The 25,075-nt window shown below is 42.9% G+C and overlaps 1 protein-coding gene across 1 annotated transcript in view; it reads right to left on the bottom strand.

Annotated features, from left to right (window-relative positions):
- PTPN12 (protein tyrosine phosphatase non-receptor type 12) overlaps positions 1 to 8,010 on the bottom strand; it is a 60,540-nt gene extending 52,530 nt beyond the window's left edge. Inside the window, exon 1 of the mRNA XM_058190307.1 lies at positions 7,808 to 8,010. Coding sequence (XP_058046290.1) covers positions 7,808 to 7,906 — 99 coding nt within the window. The 5' untranslated portion in view covers positions 7,907 to 8,010. The remainder of the gene's footprint in view (positions 1 to 7,807) is intronic.
- Between the last annotated feature and the right edge of the window lie 17,065 nt (positions 8,011 to 25,075).

Genomic DNA, 25,075 nt, shown 5'->3' on the forward strand with positions numbered 1-25,075 from the left:
TAGATAATTAGATATAATTATAATTATAGATATTATATAATTATAGATATTAGAGATAATTATAGATAGGTAGAGATGATAGAGAGAGATAGATATTAGAGATAGAATTAGAGATAGAAAGATATTAGATAGAGATAGATATTAGAGATAATTATAGATATTAAGAGATAGATAGATGATAGACATATTGTCCGATAGCCTCAAAATCTTCTGCAGAAAGTTCTCAACTTACAACCACAATGGACCCCAAAACTTATGTTACTAAACGAGACATTCGTTAAGTGGGTTTTTCCCCCCTTTTATGACTTTTCTTGCCACACTTGTTAAGTGACTCACTGCAGTTGTAGATTTAGTGACACAGTTGTTTCAATGAATCGGCTTTCCCCATTGTCTCTGCTTGTGGGGACATTGCACCCGTCATAAATATGAGTCAGTTGCCACACGTTTTAAATTTTGATCACGTGACCATGGGGATGCTACAACTGCCAATAAGTGTGCAAAATGGTATATAGGTCACTTTTTTTCCCCACTGTCGTGGTAGCTTTGAAGAGTCACTAAAGGAACTGTTGTGTGTCAAGGACCACCTATACATCTATTACAGCTCTTAATCACCAATATCCTGATGGTTAAAACCACAGTGGTTGGAATGCAGTCCTGCAGGCTACTTCCTCTGACTGCCAATTGCCAGCAAATTTGGTAGTTCGAATCTCTCCAGACTCAAGGTTGAGTCAGCCTTCCGTCCTTCCAAGGTCGGTAAAATGAGGACCCAGATGGTGGGAGGGCAATAGGCTAACTCTGTAAACCGCTCAGAGAAGGCTGTGAAGCTATATATAAGTCTAAGTGCTATTGCTATCCTGCTCGTCTACTAAATTAGCTCAGAGCAGCCTACTGCACGCATAAACATCACCCTAAAACTACGTACCATAGATTCCAACAGAAATTGATTTCTAAAGGCACCTTTATAGGAACTTCGACTAGGAAGTATGAAAAGGCTCAAAAGAGGCCTAGTAAAAAAGAACACAACCAAAGAGGTAGAGGGAGCGGTGGTGTTTACGGAGCTCAGAGCACTGAGGACTGACTTTTCAAAAGGCAGCTTCAGAAAATGAGTTAAGTCTAGATAAGACAGAACATCCGCAATTAGACTTCTTTCAAGGCCTTCGAGAAAATTACGGGAGATCACACCGAAAAAAAAAGTTATTTGTCTAGTTTGCAGCTCAGCGGGATGCAGGAAGGATGACAAGACGAGTTCCCGAGTCAGTGTGTTGTGCAAAAAATTGGAAAACTGCATCGATGTGGGGATGGACACATCATCCGCGTAATGCCTTCCTTCCCTTACACAAAAGTAGGTAGTCACAACAGTAATCCATTTGATACAAAATCTACTGCATTAAAGGTTTTACCGGTTTTAAGTTACTGTTTATTAACTGGGCATCAGGCACCATATTTATTCCTTTCTTGCTGTAAACCACTTAAATTACAAATATTTTATTTTATTAGATTTTTATCCCGCACTTATTACCTTGTAGGTAACTCAATACTTCTTCCTCCTCCTATTTTTCTCCACCACAACCCTGTGAGGTGGGGTTGGGGCTGAGAGAAAGCGACTGGCCCAAGTCACCCAAGTAACTGACTTGGTGGCTCAGTGGCTAAGACACTGAGCTTGTCGATCAGAAAAGTCGGCAGTTCAGTGGTTCGAATCCCTAGTACAAATCTCCTGCGTGAGCAGGGGGTTGGACTAGATGACTTCCAAGGTCCCTTCCAGCTCTCTTACTGTTAACCCCGACGAATTTCGTGCCTAAGATGGGACTAGAACCCACCATCTCCCATTTTCAAACGTGGTGCCTTAACCGCTACACCAAACTGGTCCTCAAATAAGATAATAATAAATAAACTAAACTATAAGTGACATTAAGGCCACCAAGAACAAAAACCAAAGCCAAACATAAACAGAGGCCAAGGGGAAATTCTAACATACACTAGGTCCCAATAGCCACTAAGGATGTTCGGAAAAAGCCAACTTTTAATACCTCCAGGTAGTCCTCGACTTATGACCACAATTGAGCCCAGAATTATGCTGCTGAGCGAGACATCCGTTAAGTGAGTCTTGCCCCATTTTACGACTTTCCTTGCCACATCCGTTAAGTGAATCCCTGCAGTTGTTGAATTAGTAACACGGCCGTTAAGTGAATCTGGCTTCCCCACTGACTTGTGCCAGAACGTCAGAAAACATGAGCACGTGACCCCAGGACATGATCATATGACCCCGGGACCCTGCAAACCGTCATAAATGTGAACCGGTTGTCAAGCATCCGAATTTTAAATCGTGTGAACGTGGGCATGCTGCAGCAAGTGTGAAAAACGCTTGGAAATCGCTGTTTTCAGTGCTGTTGTGACTTCAAACGGTCACTAAATGAACTCCTGTAAATTGAGGACCACCTAGCACTAGTACCATAGAAGATAATCTTGGACGGTAAGCTGCAACAGAGAAAAACCTAACTCCTTGGGCCTTACGTAAGGCAGGAAACCTGGAGCAAACCTACCGTACTAAACCTTACCGTTTGAATATTTGAAATTTAGATTGACCAAAAACACAAGCCCGTGCAGACCAAACCTCAATTTTGCAGTAAAGGATAACAAACAGATAAATCTTTCATTCAAAACTTCATCTGAATTTCATGGATGAATAGTCATTAAATCAAAGACCTGTCCATTAAAGAGGGTTTATTGCAAATGGTGCCATTAATGTCAATTACATAATTGTGTAATTGATGCAAACTGATGTAAGAGAAATAAATTTGGATTTAATGGACAAGCCCTCCAAAGGGTCCATTAAAGTGAGATTTTGCTGCATAAGCTTAATACAGATAGAAACCAATTGGTTGAAATGTAGTCGATAAAGACAAACACTCCCTTGCCCCCCCCCCTTCACATATAAATGGAAAGCACATTTTACTTTATTAGAAGATGCATTATAAAGGCATTTTATTTGTAGCAGGTCTCCCAAAAGAAAATTTTCATTACAGTAAAATATGTAATATTCAATGCATTTTTCAAAAGCTGACATCTGGACTGCAGCAACTCACAGGACAAAGCAAATGTCAGGCGCCGAGTCGACACAAAATTCCCTTTTAAAAATATTTTTAACTCTTCAGAATGTAAATTCGCACACACAAGCTGAAGCCTGAAGATGACGAATGAGACTTCGTCGAAACGTCGCCAAGACATTTCCAATTTTACACGGGAGAAAACCCGAACAACCAAAGACCTATATACAAACACCCGTGAAAACCTCAGAAAACAAATATATATATATATATATATATATATATATATATATATATATATATATATATATATATATATATAGGTCTTTGGTTGTTTGGGTTTTCTCCCGTGTAAAATTGTAAGTGTCTTGGCGACGTTTCGCTCTCATTCGTCATCTTCAGGCTTCAACGATCGCAGCTGTTTCTTCCTTTTAACTGCTAGTGGGGGTTTGAACTGATTGGGTGGGAGCTTGGCTGTGCTCTGATTGGATGGGGGTTTTTCTGTGCTCTGATTGGATGGGGGTGTGTCCTGTGTTGGTGGGGGCTTGGTTGTGCTCAGTCTAATCTGTGCTGCAGGGGGATTTGAGCTGGTGAGCTGCACTGCTGCTGTTTGGCTTCGTGTTCGTGGTCGTGCTACATCTTCGTAGTGGGTGTCAGTCTGCTGCATGTATGGATTGGAGGGGTTTGAAGTGGCTAATGTTGCAGCTGCGGTCTGGCTTCTGGTCCTTGGTCGTGCTTCCTGATCAGTGTAGGTTTGGGTGTGCTTTCTGGGTGGATGTGTGGTGGTGACATCCTGTGTGGACCTCGTGAGTGTGGGTCTGGTGTCATTCCTCGTGTTAGGGATACGTTTGTCAATAAGGGCAGGTTTCCAAATGGCTGGTAGGCGGGAGGTATCATCTCGTTTGTTCATGCTGTGTGGGCGTTTTTCTATCTCGATGGCTTCTCTGATTATTCTGTTGTTAAAGTGTTCAAAAAATTCAAAAAAGAGGAACCAACTTCTTCCCTGGTCCAACACTTTAAAGTCACAGGACACGATATTGACTTTAAAAAGACCAGAACTATCGCCAAAACTGAACACTTTAACAACAGAATAATCAGAGAAGCCATCGAGATAGTAAAACGCCCACACAGCATGAACAAACGAGATGATACCTCCCGCCTCCCCGCCATTTGAAACCTGCCCTTATTGACAAACGATCCCTAACACGAGGAATGACACCAGACCCACACTCACGAGGTCCACACAGGATGTCATCACCACACATCCACCCAGAAAGCACACCCAAACCTACACTGATCAGGAAGCACGACCAAGGACCAGAAGCCAGACCGCAGCTGCAACATTAGCCACTTCAAACCCCTCCAATCCATACATGCAGCAGACTGACCCCCACTACGAAGATGTAGCACCACCACGAACACGGCCAAACAGCAGCAGTGCAGCTCACCAGCTCAAATCCCCTGCAGCACAGATTAGACTGAGCACAACCAAGCCCCCACCAACACAGGACACACCCCATCCAATCAGAGCACAGAAAACCCCATCCAATCAGAGCACAGCCAAGCTCCCACCCAATCAGTTCAAACCCCACTAGCAGTTAAAAGGAAGAAACAGCTGCGATCACACATTGCTCCCAGAAGCACGGTTGAAGCCTGAAGATGACGAATGAGACTTCGTCAAACGTCGCCAAGACACTTCCAATTTTACACGGGAGAAAACCCGAACAACCAAAGACCTATATACAAACACCCGTGAAAACCTCAGAAAACATATATATATATATATATATATATATATATATATATATATATATATATATATCAAACTTCCCATCAAAATTATTTTCTAGCATATGCTGCTCTGGTAACAGACAAGGTTAAGGTTTCAATAGTCTGTATTCCAAGGACAATTAGGATCAAATTTTGCTACGATTTCTATAAATTTGCTGCAGTAGTTTCCACATTCATTTACTTAGCTTTCGACAGCAAGCAGGATACGAGTGGTGCTCAACTTAAAACAGTTCATTTAGTGACCGTTCAAAGTTACGAGGCACCGGAGCAAGTGACTTCAAACCACTGTTCACTTTGGAGCATCCCCATGGTCACATGATCACAACTGAGATGTTTGGCAAACCGACTCATGTTTATGACCTTTGCAGTATCTCAGGGTCATGTGATCACCCCCTACTGGTTAATGGAAAAGCCAGATTCGCTTAACCACCGTGGCAAGACAGGTGGTAAAATGGGGGCAAAACTGACTTAACGTCTCGTTTAGCAACGAAAACCTTGGGCTCAGTGATGGCCATAGATTGAGGGCTACCTGCAAGTGTATACATGGAGCAAAACCCACACTTCACTTAGCACCGATGACGTTACCTAATTGGGTGATAAAATGTCTGCAAGAGAAGAGCGCACCAGGAGTCCCAGAGCTACAAATATTTCAGTCCAGACAATACAAATTATTTCAGTCTAGACCAGGGGTGTCAAATTCATGTTGTCACGTTGTCATCACATGACGTATTACAACTTTCCCGCGTTGGCTAAACTGGGGGTGGGCGTGGCCAATGCATGACGCACGCGTCAAAACTCCGGCCGTGAGTTTGACATCCCTGGTCTAGGACAGTCAGTTATCTGAAATAGTACAGGTTCTCCCACTTGAGCAGGGGGCTGGACTAGAAGACCTCCAAGGTCCCATCCAGCTCTCATTCATTCTATTCTCACTATAAATATTCTCTCCAATGTGGCAGGACGGGGATTTGCACATTCGTTTCACAACATGCCAAGCGGCAAGAGCTCTGACGAAAGACGTTAATGATCACATTTTTAACCTTTATGCAACGTATATTCCAAATTTATGAAACCGTCTGACAGCAGCCGGGAGAAATGTTCCACCGAGGTAACCTCAAAGTATGTGAAAAAACTAGATTTGCATCTGTTTTCTAGATTTCTCTCTTTTTTTTTTGTTTGCTTGTTTAATCTGCCCCGAGGAACAATGGGATCTTTTTCAGCCATGAGAATCCGTTCTTCTTTCCAGGCTATTCCTAAATCAGGAGGAGGAAACGAATTCCTAAATCCACTTCCTCTTCCCCCTGACCCAACTTTCGACAGCTCCTGGATCTTTCACAATATCCCGCAGCTACTCCCCCCACCCACCCCACCCCGTACATCAGGCAGCTCAGTTTGACATGGGCTTCAAAAATTTCTCCCTTCCCAACCGAAAAACACACACAGGAAGGAAAAGGGTTGCTCTCTGCACATGTTCTTTTTTTCTGCTGACTTCCATAGGATGGCCTCGGACGGATCCAGTTAAAAGGAACTTGCACCGCGATCCAAACGGATGTCGCCCCATCCCGTCCGTAGAGCCAAGTGAGGGGGGAGGGATGTTGTAAAAATACATCCAATGGAAGATGGAGCTGGAACCGGGGAAACACATGGGCCGTTTTAAGGCTACCGGCTAAAAAGGGCTGCCAACTCTCCTCAAAAGATCAAAGGAGAGGGGGAAAAAGGGCAAGGAGAGAGAAAGGAAAGGTCTCGATGCCCATTGAAGCAAAGGGGAGAAGGTGGTGGGCAGGAGCTGGAAAGATACACACACACACAACAGAGGCCGGTGTGGAGAAAGAGGAAAAGGGAAGAATTACATCACCGGTCCAGAGGAAAGATTTCAAAAAAAAGAAAAAAGAAAAAAGAAAGAAAAAGGCTCTGCTGTGAATTTGCCCACCTTGATGAAGAGACTGCAATCCCCAGGAAGAGAGAATTGGGGGGGGAAGGAGTGGGGAAAAGGAAGAGGAGAGGAAGGGAGAAAGGAAGGGGAAGGAGATACTGATAAAGGAAGGAGGAGGAGGAGGGAGGAGGGAGGAGGAAGAAAAAGAAAGAGGTCTGGGAAGGAACGAAGGAAGGAGGGAGGAGGGAGGAAAAAGAAAAGGAGGAGGAGGAAGTAAAGGAAGGACTAGAAAAGACAGGAAGGAAGAAAAGGGAAGGAAGGAAAGAAGAAAAGACAAGGAAAGGAAGGGGGAGGGAGGGTGGAAGGAAGGAAAAGGGGTGGGAAGAGAGAAAGGAAGGAGGGAAGAAAGAAAAAAAAGGAGGAGGGAGGGAAGTAAAGGAAGGACTGAAAAGACAGGAAGGAAGGAAGGAAGGAAGGAAAGACAAGAAGGAAGAAAAGGGAAGGAGGGAGAGAGGGGGGGAGGAAGGAAAAGGGGAGGGAAAAGAGAAAGGAAGAAGGGAAGGAGGAAAAAAGAAAAAGGAGGAGGGAGGGAAGGACTGAAAAGACATGAACGAAGGAGGGAGGGAGGGAAGGAAGACAGGAAGGAAGAAAAGACAAGGAAAAGAGGGAGGGAGGGTGGAAGGAAGGAAGGAAAAGGGGAGAGAAAAGAAAAAGGAGGGAGGGAGGGAAGTAAAGGAAGGACTAGGAAGACAAAAAAAACAAGGAAAGGAAGGAGGGAAAAAAAGAAAAAAGGAAGGGAAGGAATAAAAAAGGTGGGGAGGGGGAGAGGAAAGAAGGGGCGCCCCGAGGCCTCTTCCAGGCAGGGCCACACAAAAGGCGGCATCCCTCCTTCCCTGCCAGCCTCCGCATCCATTATTCCTCCCCGGGAGAGAGACGGGGGGGGGGGGGGGTCGACGAGCATCCCTGCGCAGGAGCCCCCCCCCCCCTCCTCCTCCTCCTCCTTCCCCCCCCGCCAGAGAGGGAGCCCCGCCCTTTTTCCCGCCCCGCCCCCACCGCTCGCGCCCCCCCCCACTCCCGCTCCGCTCCCCAGAGCCCGGCGTACCATGAAGTCGGCGGCGAAGTTGTCCTCGCCGTGTCGCTCGGCGTCCTTCATGGCCCTCACGCGCTGGATGAAGCGCCTCAGGATCTCCTCCTGCTCCATCCCTCCGACGCCCCGGCGACCCAGCCTGAGGAGCCGCCCCGCCGCCCGGCTTTCCCGGCCGCTCCCGCCGCCGCCCCGACTTCCGGCCCCTCCTCAGCGAGCCCCCGAAGAGGGCCCCCCGACTTCCTCCCCGCCGCCCGGCCCCTCCCTCCCGCCCTCTCGCTCGTTCTCCGCCAACGCCGAAAGACGGAACGGCGCGAGCCTCCTCTCCTCCCTCCCTCCTTCCCTCCCTCCCCGCTGGCTTGCCTTGCCTGCCCCGCGCGCAGGCGCAGTCCCCGCCGGGCCCCGCCCCCTCGGCGGGTAGGGTCGGCCGCGCGGCGCCGCCGTTGGCTGAGCGGCGGACGACAGTCCTTTCGGATTGGCTCGGCCGCCTAAGTCCCGCCTTCTCGCCGTACCGCGGGAGAGCTTCCTTTTTTTTTTCCCCCCAACACCCCTAAATTATTCCCTGGGAATGGGCTCATCCTACGGTTTCGGATCCAGGGCTTTGGGCTGTACCATTGAGGATGGGGGGGGACGGGGAGGGCGGGTTAGAGAACCTTGGGAATAGTGGCCGGGCTTCAGATGAGGATGAACAATACAGATTAACAGAGTTGGAAGAGGATCTTGGAGGTCATCTAGTCCAACCCCACACCTAAGCAGGAGACCCTACACCGTTTCTGACAAGGGGGCTGAGTTCACCTGGGGTCTATTTTGCCCTCTTGCTTGTGCAGCCCAGTTCTGAAGGTGTTTTGCCAACCCGGGTCAAGAGTCTTGTGTGAATGCTACCAGCAACGCATTTCTTAGTAAACCTGGCAGGTAGCCCGGCTAGATTTTATATGCAAATGTACGCAGGACAAGATCTTGGCTTCTCTATTAGGCACATACCGGGTTCACCTTCCGCCTTTTGCACAGAACTAAAGGTGGGATAATACAGGCAGTGCTTGACTTACGACAGATCCATTTAGTGACCGTTCAAACTGAACCACGGTATCGAAAAGAGTGGCTTGCGGCCATTGTTTTTTACCTTTACAACTGTGGCAGCGCCCCCGCGGTCACACGATCAAAATTCAGACACACCCACACACCCACACGGCGACTGACTCGTATTTACGACGGTTGTAGTGTCCCCCCCCCCGGGAAGATGTGATCATCTCGTGCAACCTTCCCACAAGCAAAAGTCAAGGGGGAAGCCAGATTCGACTTAACAACCTTGCCGCTGACTTAAGAATGGCGGTGAATCACTTTTAACGATGGGGAGGGCAAGGAAGGGTCGTAAAACGGGTGCAAACCTCACTTTGCAAATATCTCGCTTAACCAGAAGAAATTTTGGGCTCTTTGGTGGGCTCAGTTGCGCAAGAACACAGCCAAGCTCAGAGAGCACCATGGGCCTTACAGTCCTCTGCTTATCCTTTTCTTCCATCACAAACCCTTCTAGCACTGATGACGACGCCTAGTTGGGTAATGAAACGTCCTGTGTCAGGAAATTATTATTTGCCTAACTAGTTGGCCAGGCAATATATAAACTAACTATGTATGTTTGTATAAAGGCATGATATTGCTTTAAGGCTGTGCTGCATCATTGCAAGCATCCTGATTGGTTGAGCTCTGTAGCCAATGTATAAAAGGACTCCTAAATTATGGCTTGTGGGGAATCTACAGGGACGCTACAGCATTGTAACCTGATGACATGCTGCAACTGTATATTTGAGCTTTATGATCGTTGCTTGATCATGGCTAGTTACTGATTCCTCAAGATACTGACTGTTGTGAATTGAACTGTGTTTTGCCGAACTGAAAGAAGACCTTGTTTGCTATGCAAGTCTACATTGGTAAGACGACTTGGTATTTGTAACATCCCTGACTTATTGGCTTTATATGTGTATGACCTGGAATTGTTTTTGGACTACGACTTTGCCTTTTCCCTAAAAGTAAAGGAATATCAAACCTCAGTTTGTCTGCAAGTGACTGTTATTGTATACAAGCAGTCTCAGTCGTTTTCATGCGTAGGGTACTCTGCTCAACAGTCCACAATTTTCATTGTGAACCCAGATTACCCAACAAGAAAAACACAGACTTCAGAGGATAATTAGAACTGCAGAAAAAATTATTGCTACCAACTTGCCTTCCATTGAGGACCTGTATACTGCACGAATCAAGAAGAGGGCCGTGAAAATATTTACAGACCCCTCACATCCTGGACATAAACTGTTTCAACTCCTACCCTCAAAACGACGCTATAGAGCACTGCACACCAGAACAACTAGACACAAGAACAGTTTTTTCCCGAAGGCCATCACTCTGCTAAACAAATAATTCCCTCAACACTGTCAGACTATTTACTGAATCTGCACTACTATTAATCGTTTCATAGTTCCCATCACCAATCTCTTTCCACTTATGACTGTATGACTATAACCTTAAGAACACAGCCAACCAACACAGACAGCACTGAGGGCCCTACAGTCCTCCTCTCCCTCCTCCTTCTCCCTGCAAACCCTCCTCCCCCTTAGCACTGATGAAGTTACCTAGCTGGGTAATGAAACGCCTGCAAGAAAACCACCAATCTCAGAGACCACCAAGGACCATGGTTTCATAGATTAGAAATTGGGTAGGCTCACGCAAACAAACTAACACATGTGTCATGAAGGTCAAGCCGCCACAGCTGGGTCTCTATTGCATCGGATACCTAAACCTTTTTTAAATTCAGTGTTATTTAGGGCCAAATATGAATCCAGCTGAGAATTATCCAGATGTGGTGGAGGGTTTTTTGTCTTCTGAAAGTGCGACAGCTGACCATTTCTGCTGGAGACCCGGAAGGAAGTTTAAGCTGACTTCCCAAGAAGGTGACGTGATATTTTTTTCATGATGCAGATGCGAAATTATTTAAAGCAAACAGGAAATGGATTCAGGATGTAAGGTGGACAGCTTTGCTGTCCAGAAATTACGATTAAAAACAAGTCTGGGGCCTTCATTTGCTACTGTATAGATGGGGAATAACAAGATGTCCTTAAGGAAATCTTTATTTGCTCTTTTAAATCTAATAATTCAGAAGAGGTTTATTTCTTGAGGTACATTAATTTCACTTTTGAATAGGGTTATAAAATTAAATTTTAGGCTGCTGCGGTCACCGGATTGGATTTATATCCGCACGCAGACCGATAGAATACGATGGAAATTCAGTATATTGGCATATACTAAATTATTAGAGCCAGTTTGATCTACCGGGTAAGGCTAGGAAGCGGGAAAAGAAAAAAAAATGTTTTATAAACAGGATTAGGTTGGAGAAAAAGAAATTTACTGTATTGAAACAGCTCAACAAATGGTGCCTTCTGATGCATTCGCCTTTAATTCCTACAATTCCCAATCAATGAAGTGGGAAATACATTTTTTTAAAAAAAGAATGTATCTCGATAAAGGTTATTCTATATTCACTCATCTTAAACACTGAATTATTCGTGGCCTCAGTTTGTGCTTTGAGGGATTACACTTTGAAGGCTATTTTGCCTGTTGTTAATTTTCTTTTTCTGTGTATCTCCTGAGCATATGTAAACTATTAATCATGGCAAATTATGTAGGCCGCCCTTGGTTACTAATAGTCTCTCGTGTATCTTTCCAGCCCAAGGCAACGTATGCTACTAATTTCTGGATTGGAACTGAAAACTTCTGGTAAATAATATTTTGAAGTATATTTCATTTATTGTCTCCAAAATCAAAGCACCGTCCACAGTTCCTACTGCTGCACCGGAAAATAAGAATAAGAAAGAAAGAAAAAGGAATAAAAATGGCCTTGAAGATCTTTATCGACTGGGTGTTGAATGTGTAAGATAACAGGGCTTGTGCTACAGGTTGGTAATCCTCGACTTACGACCACAGTTCACCCCGTTGCTAAGCGAGACAGTTGTTAAGTGACGTTTTCCCCGTTTGTTGCCTCCGTTGTTAAGAGAATCATGCAGTGTGTTAAGTTCGTAGCACGGTTGTGAAGTCAGTCTGGCTTCCCCAGAGTCATGACATTGCAACCGTCATAAATGCAGGTGGTCCTCAAGCTACGACCACCATTCAGCCCAAAATTTGCGTTGCTAAGTGAGACATGGGCTAAGTGAATTTGGCCCATTTTCTTGCCACAGTCATTAAGTGAATCACTGCATGTGTTAGGAAGCAGTTGTCAAGCCTCTGAATTTTGATCAAGCGTCGGGGGAGGCGGTTATATGGTCATAAGTCCCTTTTCTTCAGTGCCGTTGTAACTTCGATCGGTCACTAAATGAACTATTCTAAGTTGAGGATTACCTGCACCTGCCAGTTGCCAAGCGTCTCAATTTTGTGGGCGCGACCATGAGGATGCCAAAATGGTCACAAGCGGCGGTGGGTTTGACGTGTTGTTACCATTGGTTCGCCCCCTGCGCGCACCTTCCGTTGCATGAGCCCGGCCTTCCATTCATATGCTTTGCTTGCATACACACCTTCCGCGCATGTGCCCGGCAACAAAAACATGGCTAAATAAGACGGAATAGAGGCGTCTTAGATTTCCGCCACCAGTTCGCCTGAACCGGTCCGAGCCAGTTGAATACCACCTCCAGTGGTGAGTTTCAAATTTTTTTTACTACCGGTTCTGTGGGTGTGGCTTGGTGGGCGTGGCAGGGGAAGGATACTGCAAAATCCCCATTCCTCCCCACTCCAGGGAGAAGGATACTATAAAATCTCCATTCCCTCCCCATTCCAGGGGAAGGATACTGTAAAATCTCCATTCCCACCCCACTCCAGGGGAAGGATATTATAAAATCTCCATTGCCTCCCCCTTCCAGGGGAAGGATACTGTAAAATCCCCATTCCCTCCCCACTAGGGGAAGGATACTATAAAATCTCCATTCCCTCCCCACTCCTGGGAGAAGGATACTATAAAATCTCCATTCCCTCCCCACTCCAGGGGAAGGATATTGTAAAATCTCCATTCCCTCCCCACTCCAGGGGAAGGATACTTCAAAATCCCCATTCCCTCCCCACTCCTGGGAGAAGAATACTATAAAATCTCCATTCCCTTTCCCACTCCAGGGGAAGGATACTGCAAAATTCCCATTCCCTCCCCACTCCTGGGAGAAGGAGACTGCAAAATCTCCATTCCCACCCCACTCCAGGAAAAGGATACTGCAAAATCCCCATTTCTTCCTGATCAGCTGGAACTCGGGAGGCAGAGAATAGATGGGGGCTGGGCCAGTCAGAGGTGGTATTTACCGGGTCTCCGAACTACTCAAAATTCCCGCTACCAGTTCTCCAGAACCAGTCAGAACCTGCCGAAACCCACCTCTGACCACCTCTGGTCATAAGTGTGAATGACAGTCATAAGCCACCTTTTTCAGTTCCATTGTAACTTCCAACGGTCACTAAGCAAATGGTTATGAAGCCGAGGATTTGCCGTATGAAGTTACTGATTGTGATTTCTTCACAGTTGTGCGCCTGCAGGCACGCCATAACATTGAATCGGATGAAACACATAGTCTAAAACGAGGACTCGCCTGAATTTTCGCTCTTCACTTCCTGGTTTGAAAATAATGTACTACGTTTTTAATCTAAAATGAGGTCAGTCTGATGTGATTGACAGATGTGTATGTTGTACACATTAGTGCAGGGGTCTCCAACCTTGGCAACTTTTAAGACTTGTGTCCACAAGTCTTAAAAGTTGCCAAGGTTGGAGACCCCTGCACTAGTTCATCTGTAACAGTCCTGGAAAAATGTCGGAAAAAAATCATAATAATAATTTTTACTGATCTTTGCTTCCAGCACGCTTCACGTATTTTCCTCGTTGTCTTTTGACCTATTATTTCAATTTATCTATTTATATAGATGTTAACATAGTTTAAATTTATATAGGCTGTGCATGCTACAGATATATTTCTGGTTTGCAGGAATTGAGTTAAATCTCAAGTGCCTTGAAACCTCCTTTTTCATAGTCTTTCCGGCCTTCCCAGACTCGCTAACCGAGACCCGCTGTCCTTTTTCTTAACTTTTATTTCCACTGTGGTAGATCTGCGTGGGTGTGGAAGGCATTCAGCTATCTTTAAGGGCTGATTACAGTGTTCAAAATCAGCCTCAGAGAATCTTCCCTCCCAGCAGTCTTCATGGCAGGGCAGGATTTTAAATATATCTTTGGCATCTGGAACAATTCTAAACGCTATAAAAAAAGGAGAAAAAAAGCAACTAACAAGATTGCTAACAGCCTCGTCTTTGTCGTAGTGTTATCACTGCATGCAAGACAAATCTAGAAAGGAGAGCTTTCATCATGCGGTAACATCTGGGGCGTATATGTGGGCGGGTGGGTGGGCTTCACATAATTTAGAATAGAATAGAATAGAATAGAATTTTTTATTGGCCAAGTGTGATTGGACACACAAGGAATTTGTCTTGGTGCATACGCTCTCAGTGTACATAAAAGAAAAGATACGTTCATCAAGAATCATAAGGTACAACACTTAATGATAGTCATAGGGTACAAATAAGCAATAAGGAAACAATGAATGGAAGGGAAGGGAAGGGAAGGGAAGGGAAGGGAAGAGAAGAGAAGAGAAGAGAAGAGAAGAGAAGAGAAGAGAAGAGAAGAGAAGAGAAGAGAAGAGAAGAGTTTATTGGCCAAGTGTGATTGGACACACAAGGAATTTGTCTTGGTGCATATGCTCTCAGTGTACATAAAAGAAAAGATATGTTCATCAAGAATCATAAGGTACAACACTTAATGATAGTCATAGGGTACAAATAAGCAATAAGGAAACAATGAATGGAATGGAATAGAATAGAATAGAATAGAATAGAATAGAATAGAATAGAATAGAATAGAATAGAATAGAATAGAATAGAATAGAATAGAATAGAATTCTTTATTGGCCAAGTGTGATTGGACACACAAGGAATTTGTCTTTGGGGCATACGCTCTCAGTGTACATAAAAAGACAAGATACGTTCATCAAGAATCATAAGGTACGACACTTAATGATAGTCATAGGGTACAAATAAGCAATCAGGAAACAGTATCAGTATAAATCGTAAGGATACGAGCAACGAAGTTACAGTCATACAGTCATAAGTGGAAGGAGATGGGTGATGGGAACGATGAGAAGATTAATAATAGTGCAGATTTAGTAAATAGTTTGACAGTGTTGAGGGAATTATTTGTTTAGCAGAGTGATGGCATTCAGGAAAAAACTATTCTTGTGTCTAGTTGTTCTGATGTACAGTGCTCAATAGCATCGTTTTGAGGGTAGGAGTTAAAATAGTTTATGTCCAGGATGCGAGGGGTCTGTAAATATTTTCACGGCCCTCTTTTTGACTCGTACAGTATACAGGTCCTCAATGGAAGGCAGGTTGGTAGCCATTGTTTTTTCTGCAGTTCTAATTATCCTCTGAAGTCTGTGTCTGTCTTGATGGGTTGCAGAACCGAACCAGACAGTTATGGAGGTGCAAATGACAGACTCAATAATTCCCTTGTAGAACTGAATCAGCAGCTCCTTGGGCAGTTTGAGTTTTCTGAGTCGGTGCAGAAAGAATATTCTTTGTTGTGCTTTTTTGATGACGTTTTTGATGTTAGCTGTCCATTTTAAACAATTCATTAACAATTCATTTAACAAATGTCTCAGTTAGCAACATAAATTTTGTCCTCAATTGTGGTCGTAAGTCGAGGACAACCTGCACAGAGGTATAGCTTCAATATCAGAGTCCATTGGACTTGGGCCCCTATAACCGATATAAATAAATAAAACAAGTGACAGCTGTGGGACTTTTAAAATTTTCTAAAGATATCTGCGGGGTTCAAGTGGAATAACGGAAGAATTCTGTAAAATAAGGCTGGCCACGGACTTCTTCCCACTGAATTATAATTTTTAGAATTGATTTTAAATCCGAAAGAAGAAATTTGATGAAGCTATAAAGAAAAAAAATCGGATGATGAAGGAACTGGGTTGAAAATAAAAAGGCAGCAATTAAAAAAAAATAATTAGAATCCTATCACCAACCTTTCGCACTGAATTTGAAATGGAAATTACAAATCCAGGAAGGCGGTTTCAGCAGTGATGCGTTTCAAATTTTTTTCGTACCGGTTCTCTGGGTGTGGCTTGGTGGGTGTGGCATGGCTTGGTGGGCGTGGTTTGGTGGGCGTGGCAGGGGAAGGATACTGTAAAATCTCCATTCCCTCCCTACTCCAGGGGAAGGATACTATAAAATCTCCATTCCCACCCCACTCTAGGAGAAGGATACTGCAAAATCCCCATTTCCTCCCGATCAGCTGGGACTTGGGAGGCAGAGAATAGATGGGGTTGGAGCCAGTCAGAATTTTTACTACCGGTTCTCCAAACTATGCAAAATTTCCGCTACCGGTTCTCCAGAACTGGTAAGAACCTGCTGAAACCCACCTCTGGGTTTCAGGCAAGGTTTTTATATATAATTTATTCCGTTACATTCATTGCTTTATGTCACATCCTTCATAATGTAAATCACTTGGTTTTTTTTTCCATTTCTTCCAATCGTTTTTCTTTCCACAGGAAAAAAAAAATTACTGAGGAAGAAAACCACATAACCTCTCTGGATGCCAAAACAAGCACTCTCTATTTTCAATAGCATCTGTTGTTATTGTTTCTTTAAAAAAAAATCAACGCTGAGGATATACTATTTTTTCTTCACAGAGAACTTTAATTTCTGCACCGCAGAATCGTGACTAGTTCAGAGTACACGTGTGCTGAACGCAAATAAATCCTTTTAGGTACAAGAAATGGGCTATACAATCTATCATTTTCGTTAAAAATAAAACATATAAAACCAGCGTTGAACTGACACTGTCTCTATTGCTTGAGTTATTGGTATTTTTAGAATAGAATAGAATTTCTTATTGGCCAAGGGAGATTGGACACACAAGGAATTTGTCTTGGTGCATACGCTCTCAGTGTACATACAAGAAAAGATACGTTCATCAAGGTACAACACTCACAACACTTAATGATAGTCATAGGGTACAAATTTAACACTTAATGATGCATATGTATATATACAGTATGTGTGTGTGTGTGTGTGTGTGTGTGTATGTATATAGAATAGAGTAGAGTAGAGTAGAGTAGAGTAGAGTAGAATAGAATAGAATAGAATAGAATAGAATTTTTTATTGGCCAAGTGTGATTGGACACACAAGGAATTTGTCTTTGGTGCATAGGCTCTCAGTGTACATAAAAGAAAAGATACGTTCATCACGGTACAACACTCACAACACTTAATGATAGTCATAGGGTACAAATTTAACACTTAATGATGCATATGTATATATACAGTATGTGTGTGTGTGTGTATGTATATAGAATAGAGTAGAGTAGAGTAGAGTTGAGAAGAATAGAGTAGAGTAGAATAGAATAGAATAGAATAGAATAGAATAGAATTTCTTATTGGCCAAGCATGATAGGATATACAAGGAATTTGTCTTGGTGCATATGCTCTCAGTCTACATAAAAGATATGATAGATAGATAGATAGATAGATAGATAGATAGATAGATAGATAGATAGATAGATAGATAGATAGATAGATAGATAGATAGATAGATAGATAGATAGATAGATAGATAGATAGATAGATAGATAGATCGATCGATCGATAGATAGATAGATAGATAGACAGACAGACAGACCAAATTCTTTATTGGCCAAGTGTGATAGGACACACAAGGAATTTGTCTTGGTGCATATGCTCTCAGTGTACATAAAAGATATGATAGATAGATAGATAGATAGATAGATAGATAGATAGACAGACAGACAGACAGACAGACAGACAGACAGACAGACAGACAGACAGACAGACCAAATTCTTTATTGGCCAAGTGTGATAGGACATACAAGGAATTTGTCTTCGGTGCATAGGCTCTCGGTGTACATAAAAGAAAAGATACCTTCATCAAGAATCATAAGGTGCAACACTTAATGATAGCCATAGGGTACAAATACGCAATCAGGAAACAATCAGTATCAATATCAATCGTAAGGATACGAGCAACAAAGTTATAGTCATACAGTCATAAGTGGAAGAAGATGGGTGACGGGAACGATGAGAAGGTTAATAGTAGTGCAGATTTAGTAAATAGTTTGACAGTGTTGAGGGAATTATTTGTTTAGCAGAGTGATGGCCTTCGGGGAAAAAACTGTTCTTGGTGGTTTAAAAAGGAGATGACTGAGGTTCAGAACCAAATTAAAATGACTTATTGCATGTTACCTTGACTGTTTTCACCTACAAAAAAAAAGCTTATAAATTAATGATAAATACACTGTTTTGGACAATTTTCTCTAATTGAAGGTAGCTCTCCATTTACAATCATTTGCTTAGCATTACAACGATATTGAAAAACGTCACCTAATGACCATTGTTTCACACTTATGACCATTGTTCATATGTTCTACAGAGGAATTGTTGAGTCTGTCATTTGCACCTCTATAACTGTCTGGTTCAGTTTTGCAACCCAACAAGAAAGACACAGACTTCAGAGGATAATTAGAACTGCAGAAAAAATAATTGCTACCAACCTGCCTTCCATTGAGGACCTGTATACGGCACGAATCAAGAAGAGGGCCATGAAAATATTTACAGACCCCTCGCATCCTGGATATAAACTGTTTCAACTCCTACCCTCAAAACGACGCTATAGAGCACTGCACACCAGAACAATTAGACACAAGAACAGTATCTTCCCTAAGGTCATCACTCTGCTAAACAAATAATTCCCTCAACACTGTCACACTATTTACCAAATCTGCACTACTATCAATCTTCTCATCGTTCCCATCACCAATCTCTTTCCACTTAGGACTGTATGACTATAACTTGTTGCTGGCAGTCCTTATGATTTATATTGATATATTGACCATCATTTGTGTTGTAAATGTTGTACCTTGATGAACGTATCTTTTCTTTTATGCACACTGGGAGCATATGCACCAAAGACAAATTCCTTGAGTGTCCAATCACACTTGGCCAATAAAAAATTCTATTCTATTCTATTCTATTCTATTCTATTCTATTCTATTCTATTCTATTACAACATCCCCAGGGACACATGATCAAAATTCAGATGCTTGGCAACTGACTCACATTTATGACGGTTGCAAGGGGTCGCGTGATCACCGTGTTCCTAATTTAAAAACTAGCAGCGATTCACTTAACAACGGTGGCAAGAATGCTCATAGATTGGGACATAATTCACTTAACAACGGTCTTGCTTAGCAAAGGAAATTTTTGGCTGAACTGCGATCATATATCAAGGCCTCCAATAGTTGTGGGAGCTTCATCATTGGAAGCTTTCAAGAAGATACTGGACTGCCATCTGTCAGAAACGGTGTAGGGTTTTCTCCTTGAATGGGGGTTGGGTTGGACTAGATGACCTACAAGGTCCCTTCCAACTCTTCTGTTAGTCTGTTAGACTGCCTATTCTTCTCTTCACAATGAAATTATATATTTCAAATAAAATGGCATTTTGGGTGATTAAGTTACTGTTTGCTAAGTTATTAATTTACAAAGTTATTAATTTACTAAGTTATAAATTATTAATTTACTATTTACTAAGACTGTATTACTATTACTCTTCCTATTCTTCCTATTAACTATCTCCTTTCTTCTTATGACTATAACCTTGTAACTTTGTTGCTTGTATCCTTACGATTTATATTCATATTGTTTCCTGATTGCTTATTTGTGCCCTATGACTATCATTAAGTGTTGTACCTTATAATTCTTGACGAATGTATCTTTTCTTTTTATGCACACTGAGAGCGTATGCACCAAAACCAATTCCTTGTGTATCCAATCACACTTGGCCAATAAAGAATTCTATTCTATTCTATTCTATTCTATTCTATTCTATTCTATTCTATTCTATTCTATTCTATTCTATTCTATTCCATTCCATTCCATTCCATTCTATTATTCTATTCTATATTTTCTATTCTATTCTATTCTATTCTATTCTATTCTATTCTATTCTATTCTATTCTTGCGTGTATCTTTATGATTTATATTGTTTTATTTAAATTCCTAGTATAATTTATGTTGCTAGCTTATTTAGTATCCTATGAATACCACTAAGTGTTTTATTTTAGGATTTATGATGAATGTATTTTTATGTTGACTACGATCGTGCTTTATCACTTATAACTTGTATGTATACTGAGAGTTTATGCACCGGAGACAAATTCCTTGGCCAATAAAGAATTCTATTTGATTCTAAAGGAACCTAGTTAAAGCTTGAGAACTGGGCTAGCCCATTAAGCCACGATACGGTTTTGCTGCTTTGCAGCGAGGTTCAGCACTCAATTTAATTAATTTCTCAGTTAATTTCTGAATTAATCTAGCCCGTTGCTGCTGGCTCAAGCCAAGAAATTGGGGTTTTTTGTTTTTTTTATTTTTTATTTCTTTTTGTCACAACAGTATACACAAACATTGTCATAAATAAAACAACATATCTTCAAGAAAATATAAATACATATAAGTAAAAAAAAATATGCATCAACTATATTAATTTGATATAATGAAGGGAACTTATGTGCTCTTATGCCAATTGTGTATCAGTGCAAAGCGGGCCGCGGGGAAGATAAAATAATTTCAAGGCCAAATTCTGGAATATCTTCCCGGAGATCCTGCGGGGGAGGACAAACTTCACACAACCGGGAACGGCGCGTGCAAAGAAGAAACATGAGAGTTTAATCTCACGAGTTGAGTCTCCAGAAATAATCCCGGAAGTGCAGTGTGGATGCAAAAGCCACCCGCTCTCTGCGCTAATACGCTTCATAGAGCCTAGTGGGAATGGTGGGACGGTTGCTCTCAATACACTTCTGGTTCCCATTCACATTCCTCTAACGTGACTATCTTGCTTCTTTTTGTCCTGACTCTATGGCAGGCCTCCACTCCGGCTTGGTGCTACTTTCCCGGCGTGGCTGCACCCTCGTGATGCTGTGGACGAAGGCTCATCGGGACAAAACCGAGATCGAGGCAAGGGCCTCCTCGCGTCGCTCCGCCCGTTTCCACTCAAGAGCCCCTAACATGGCTGCCTGGTTCTTCCTAGTCTGTCTCTATGGCAGATTCCTAGCACGGACAACCACCAGCAGCAGCAGCAGCAGCCGCGCATCCGGTCCGTCTCTTTTAAGTGTCCCTTTTCTGCTACTGACAGCTTCCGCTTTCCCACTTTTCCCCCACGCCCACCAGGGCCACTCATTCGTTCCCAGCCCCTATCATGGCCGCCTGCTTTTTTTTTTTCTTTCCTCTCCAATCTCTATTGCTCCCTATTGCATCCTGTTGTTGTTACCAGCGCTGGAGAGCCCTCTGGCGGCCGAGTTTGGCATTGCAATTGGGAAACCAGGAGAGAATTCAAAGTGGTCCTAAACTTACGACTAGAATTAAAGCTCAACTTTGTAGACCCAGCTTAAGTTTCTGGACTGGAGCAGGATGCAAGTGTGTAGAAGAAGATACACAGGTAGTCTTCAATTTATGACCACAGTGGAGCCCCACATCTCTGTTGCAAAGTGGGACATTGGTTAAGTGCGTTTTTGCAGAGTTGGAAAGTTGGAGATGCAATAGTTTGTTTGTTTTTAATTTACATTTATATCCCGCCCTTCTCCGAAGACTCAGGGCGGCTTACAGTGTGTAAGGCAATAGTCTCATTCTATTTGTATATTTACAAAGTCAACTCATTGCCCCCCCCCAACAATCTGGGTCCTCATTTTACCTCCCTTATAAAGGATGGAAGGCTGAGTCAACCTTGGGCCTGGTGGGACTAGAACCTGCAGTAATTGCAGGCAGCTGTGTTTTAATAACAGGCTTCTTACAGCCTGAGCCACACCGCGGCCCTCAGATGTCCCAAAGGTTCTTTTTTCAAGAGGCAATTTGGAGTATCTGGGTTTTTTCTTTGAAGACATTTCGCTTCTCATCCAAGAAGCTTCTTCAGCTCTGACTTGGATGGTGGGGAAGGGAAAGATTGATACTCCATGCAGACAGCTGGTCATTTGCATTCTTTTTAGAGAGTCGTTGAGACCACTTGGAGGTCTGTCTGTGTCCTCAGGGTCACCTGAGTGGTGCAAATGGATGTGGAGCCTTCTTGGAACTGTTGAAAGGACCTGTGTTGTAGACTGGAGATAGATAATATAATATCTCTCCCCGCTCTGTTGAAAGACGGCTGTTCAAGTTTGACCTAGATGGCCTCTTTGAACCCCCTCTTTCAAACCAGCGGTCCTCTCTGTCCAAAATGTAGACTTTACTGTCTTCAAAAGAGTCGCCTTTGTCTTTTAAATGCAGATGAACTGCTGAATCTAGTCCTCATGGGTTTGTTCTCCTATGTTGTGCCATGCGTTTCTGAAGTGGTTGTTTTGTTTCCCCACCAATTATACTAGTAGGTTGCTCAATGTCTATGGAGATTCTCAGTCATGGTTGTCCCAAAGGTGCTTTTTCAAAAGGCAACTGGACTTGGTTTATGTTTGCTTGAAGACATTTCACTTCTCATCCAAGAAGCTTCTTCAGCTCTGACCGAACAGTAAGGAATGGAAAGAATTATACTCCTTGCAGATGGCTGATCATTGGCATCTTTTTAGAGGGTCGTTGAGGCCACTTGGAGGTTTATCTGTGTCCTCAGGGTCACCTGAGTAGTGCAAATAATTCCTGTAGTCTGCCATTTTTTCTGGAAATCCGTTCATACTCTCACACCATTCGAAGGCATGTTCATCCCAAATTGCATTGCTAAAAGTCTCAATCTTCCAGGTCATGGTTGCCCCAAAGGTGCTTTTTCAGGTGGCAACTGGACTTTCTGTTTCTTTTTTTCTTTGAAGACGTTTCGCTTCTCATCCAAGAAGCTTCTTCAGCTCTAACTGGATGGTGGGGAGGGAAGGATACAATGGGAGATTGCCACTCTGGCAGAGTTGGGGGGATTTATTTATTTTATTTTGTCACAACAATATATGTAGGTATCATACAAAAAGATTATATAGTAAATAAACACATATATGGGTAAATATAAGGAGGTATAAGCATATATATAGGAAGAAGAAAAGAAAAACAATCGGACAGGAACGGTAGGCACATTTGTGCGCTTATGCACGTCCCTTATGGTCCTCTTAGGAATGGGGTGAGGTCAATAGTAGAAAGTTTTTGGATAAAACTTTTAGGATTATGGGAAGAGACCACAGAGTCAGGTAAAGTATTCCAAGCACTGATGATTCTGTTACAGAAGTCATATTTTCTGCAATCTAGATTAAAGCGGTTGGCATTAAGTTTAAATCTATTAGTTGCTCTAGTATTATTGCAATTAAAGCTGAAGTAATCTTTAACAGGAAGGACATTACAATAGATGATTCTGTGAGTTAAGCTTAGGTCTTGTCGAAGGCGACGGAGTTCCAAGTTTTCAAAGCCTAGGATTTCGAGTCTGGTGGGATAAGGTATTTTATTGTTTTCAGAGGAATGGAGAACTCTTCTTGTAAAATATTTCTGGACACGCTCAATTGTATTGATGTCAGAAATGTGGTGAGGGTTCCAGACAGATGAGCTGTATTCTAGAATTGGTCTAGCAAATGTTTTATATGCTCTGGTTAGTAGTGTAGAGTTTTTGGAAAAGAAGCTACGCAAAATTAGGTTTACAACTCTTAGAGCTTTTTTTGCTATGTCGTTGCAGTGGGCTTTGGCACTTAGATCATTTGACATGAAAACTCCAAGGTCTTTGACGGGATTATTTATTTATTTATTTATTTTATTTAATTAGATTTTTATGCCGCCCTTCTCCCGAAGGACTCAGGGCGGTTTACAGCCAGATAAAAACAAAGCAATATAAATACAAGATAAAACAATGTTTTATGGGTGATGGATGGGGTGATTGATTGGCTTCTTCTCTTTCAAAGGTTACAGCATTGGTGGGAGCGATGTACCAAAAAGTAAAGACGACTAATAAACGCATCAGTATCCTAAACTTTGGAAAATCACGGAAATGGTGAGCGTTGGTCTGAGTTTCACCCTCAGCCTCTCTGAAGAGTAGCTTTGGTTTGTTAAATCATCGTTTTTACTTAGTCTTGGTAAAAATGACACCAAGTTTAAAAAAAAAATTGAAGCAACCGTGGAAGTCAGTTAAAATGAAGGACTGGGGAATCAATTTCGAAGTGAAGTTTGAAGAAGAGATGTGTGTTGACCTTAGGCTTACAATCTTGGGTGGGAGGACAAAGAGTCGCTCTCCAGGGTCCTGATCCACAGTCTGAGGGCTGTGCAGGGGAAGGCCCTTTCCTAGGGATTCTGGACCCAAGGAATGTTCAAAAGAACCTCCACCGGCATCAAAATAAGGGTCAACGTTGATATGAGATTACCTAGTTGGGTAATGAAATGCCTGCAAGAAAACAGCCAAGCTCAGAGGGCACAAAGAACCCCACAATCCTTCTCCTCTTCTTCCCCTCCTCCTCCTCCTCTCCACAAACTCCACTCCCTCCTAGCACTGGTGAGGTTACCTAGTTGGGTAATGAAACGTCTTGTGAGAAAACTGCCAAGCTCAGAGAGCACCAAGGGCCCCACAGTCCTCCTCTTCCTCCCCTTATCCTTCGCTTCCATCCACAAACCCTTCTAGCTTAGGGCCTGGATACTTACGGGACCGCCTGCTGTTACCACATGCCTCCCACCGACCCGTACGCTCTCACAGAGAGGGACTTCTCAGGGTGCCGTCCGCCAAACAATGTCGGCTGGCGGCTCCCAGGGGAAGGGCCTTCTCTGTGGGGGCTCCCACACTCTGGAACGAGCTTCCCCCGGGGTTTACGCCAAATACCTGACCTTCGGACCTTCCGTCGCGAACTGAAGACACATCTTTTCATTCGCGCGGAGCTGGCTTGAATTGAATTTTATCAATTTTAAATTTTTCTATTAATTAATTTTAAATGGGGTTTTAGTTTTTTATATATTTTAATTTTTCAGGCTAGTTTAAAATAAGTTTTTTAATTTGCATTTTAAATTGTACATTGTATTACCTGTTTTATTTTTGCCTGTACACTGCCCTGAGTCCTTCGGGAGAAGGGCGGTATAAAAATCAAATAAATAAATAAATAAATAAAATAAATAGCACTGGTGAGGTTACCTAGTTGGGTAATGAAATGTCTTGTGAGAAAACAGCCAAGGTCAGAGAGCACCAAGGACCGCCCTGGAAGCGGATATCCATGTCCCGATCCAAAC

Source organism: Ahaetulla prasina, chromosome 7, assembly GCF_028640845.1.
Source record: "Ahaetulla prasina isolate Xishuangbanna chromosome 7, ASM2864084v1, whole genome shotgun sequence".
Taxonomy (NCBI): Eukaryota; Metazoa; Chordata; class Lepidosauria; order Squamata; family Colubridae; genus Ahaetulla; species Ahaetulla prasina.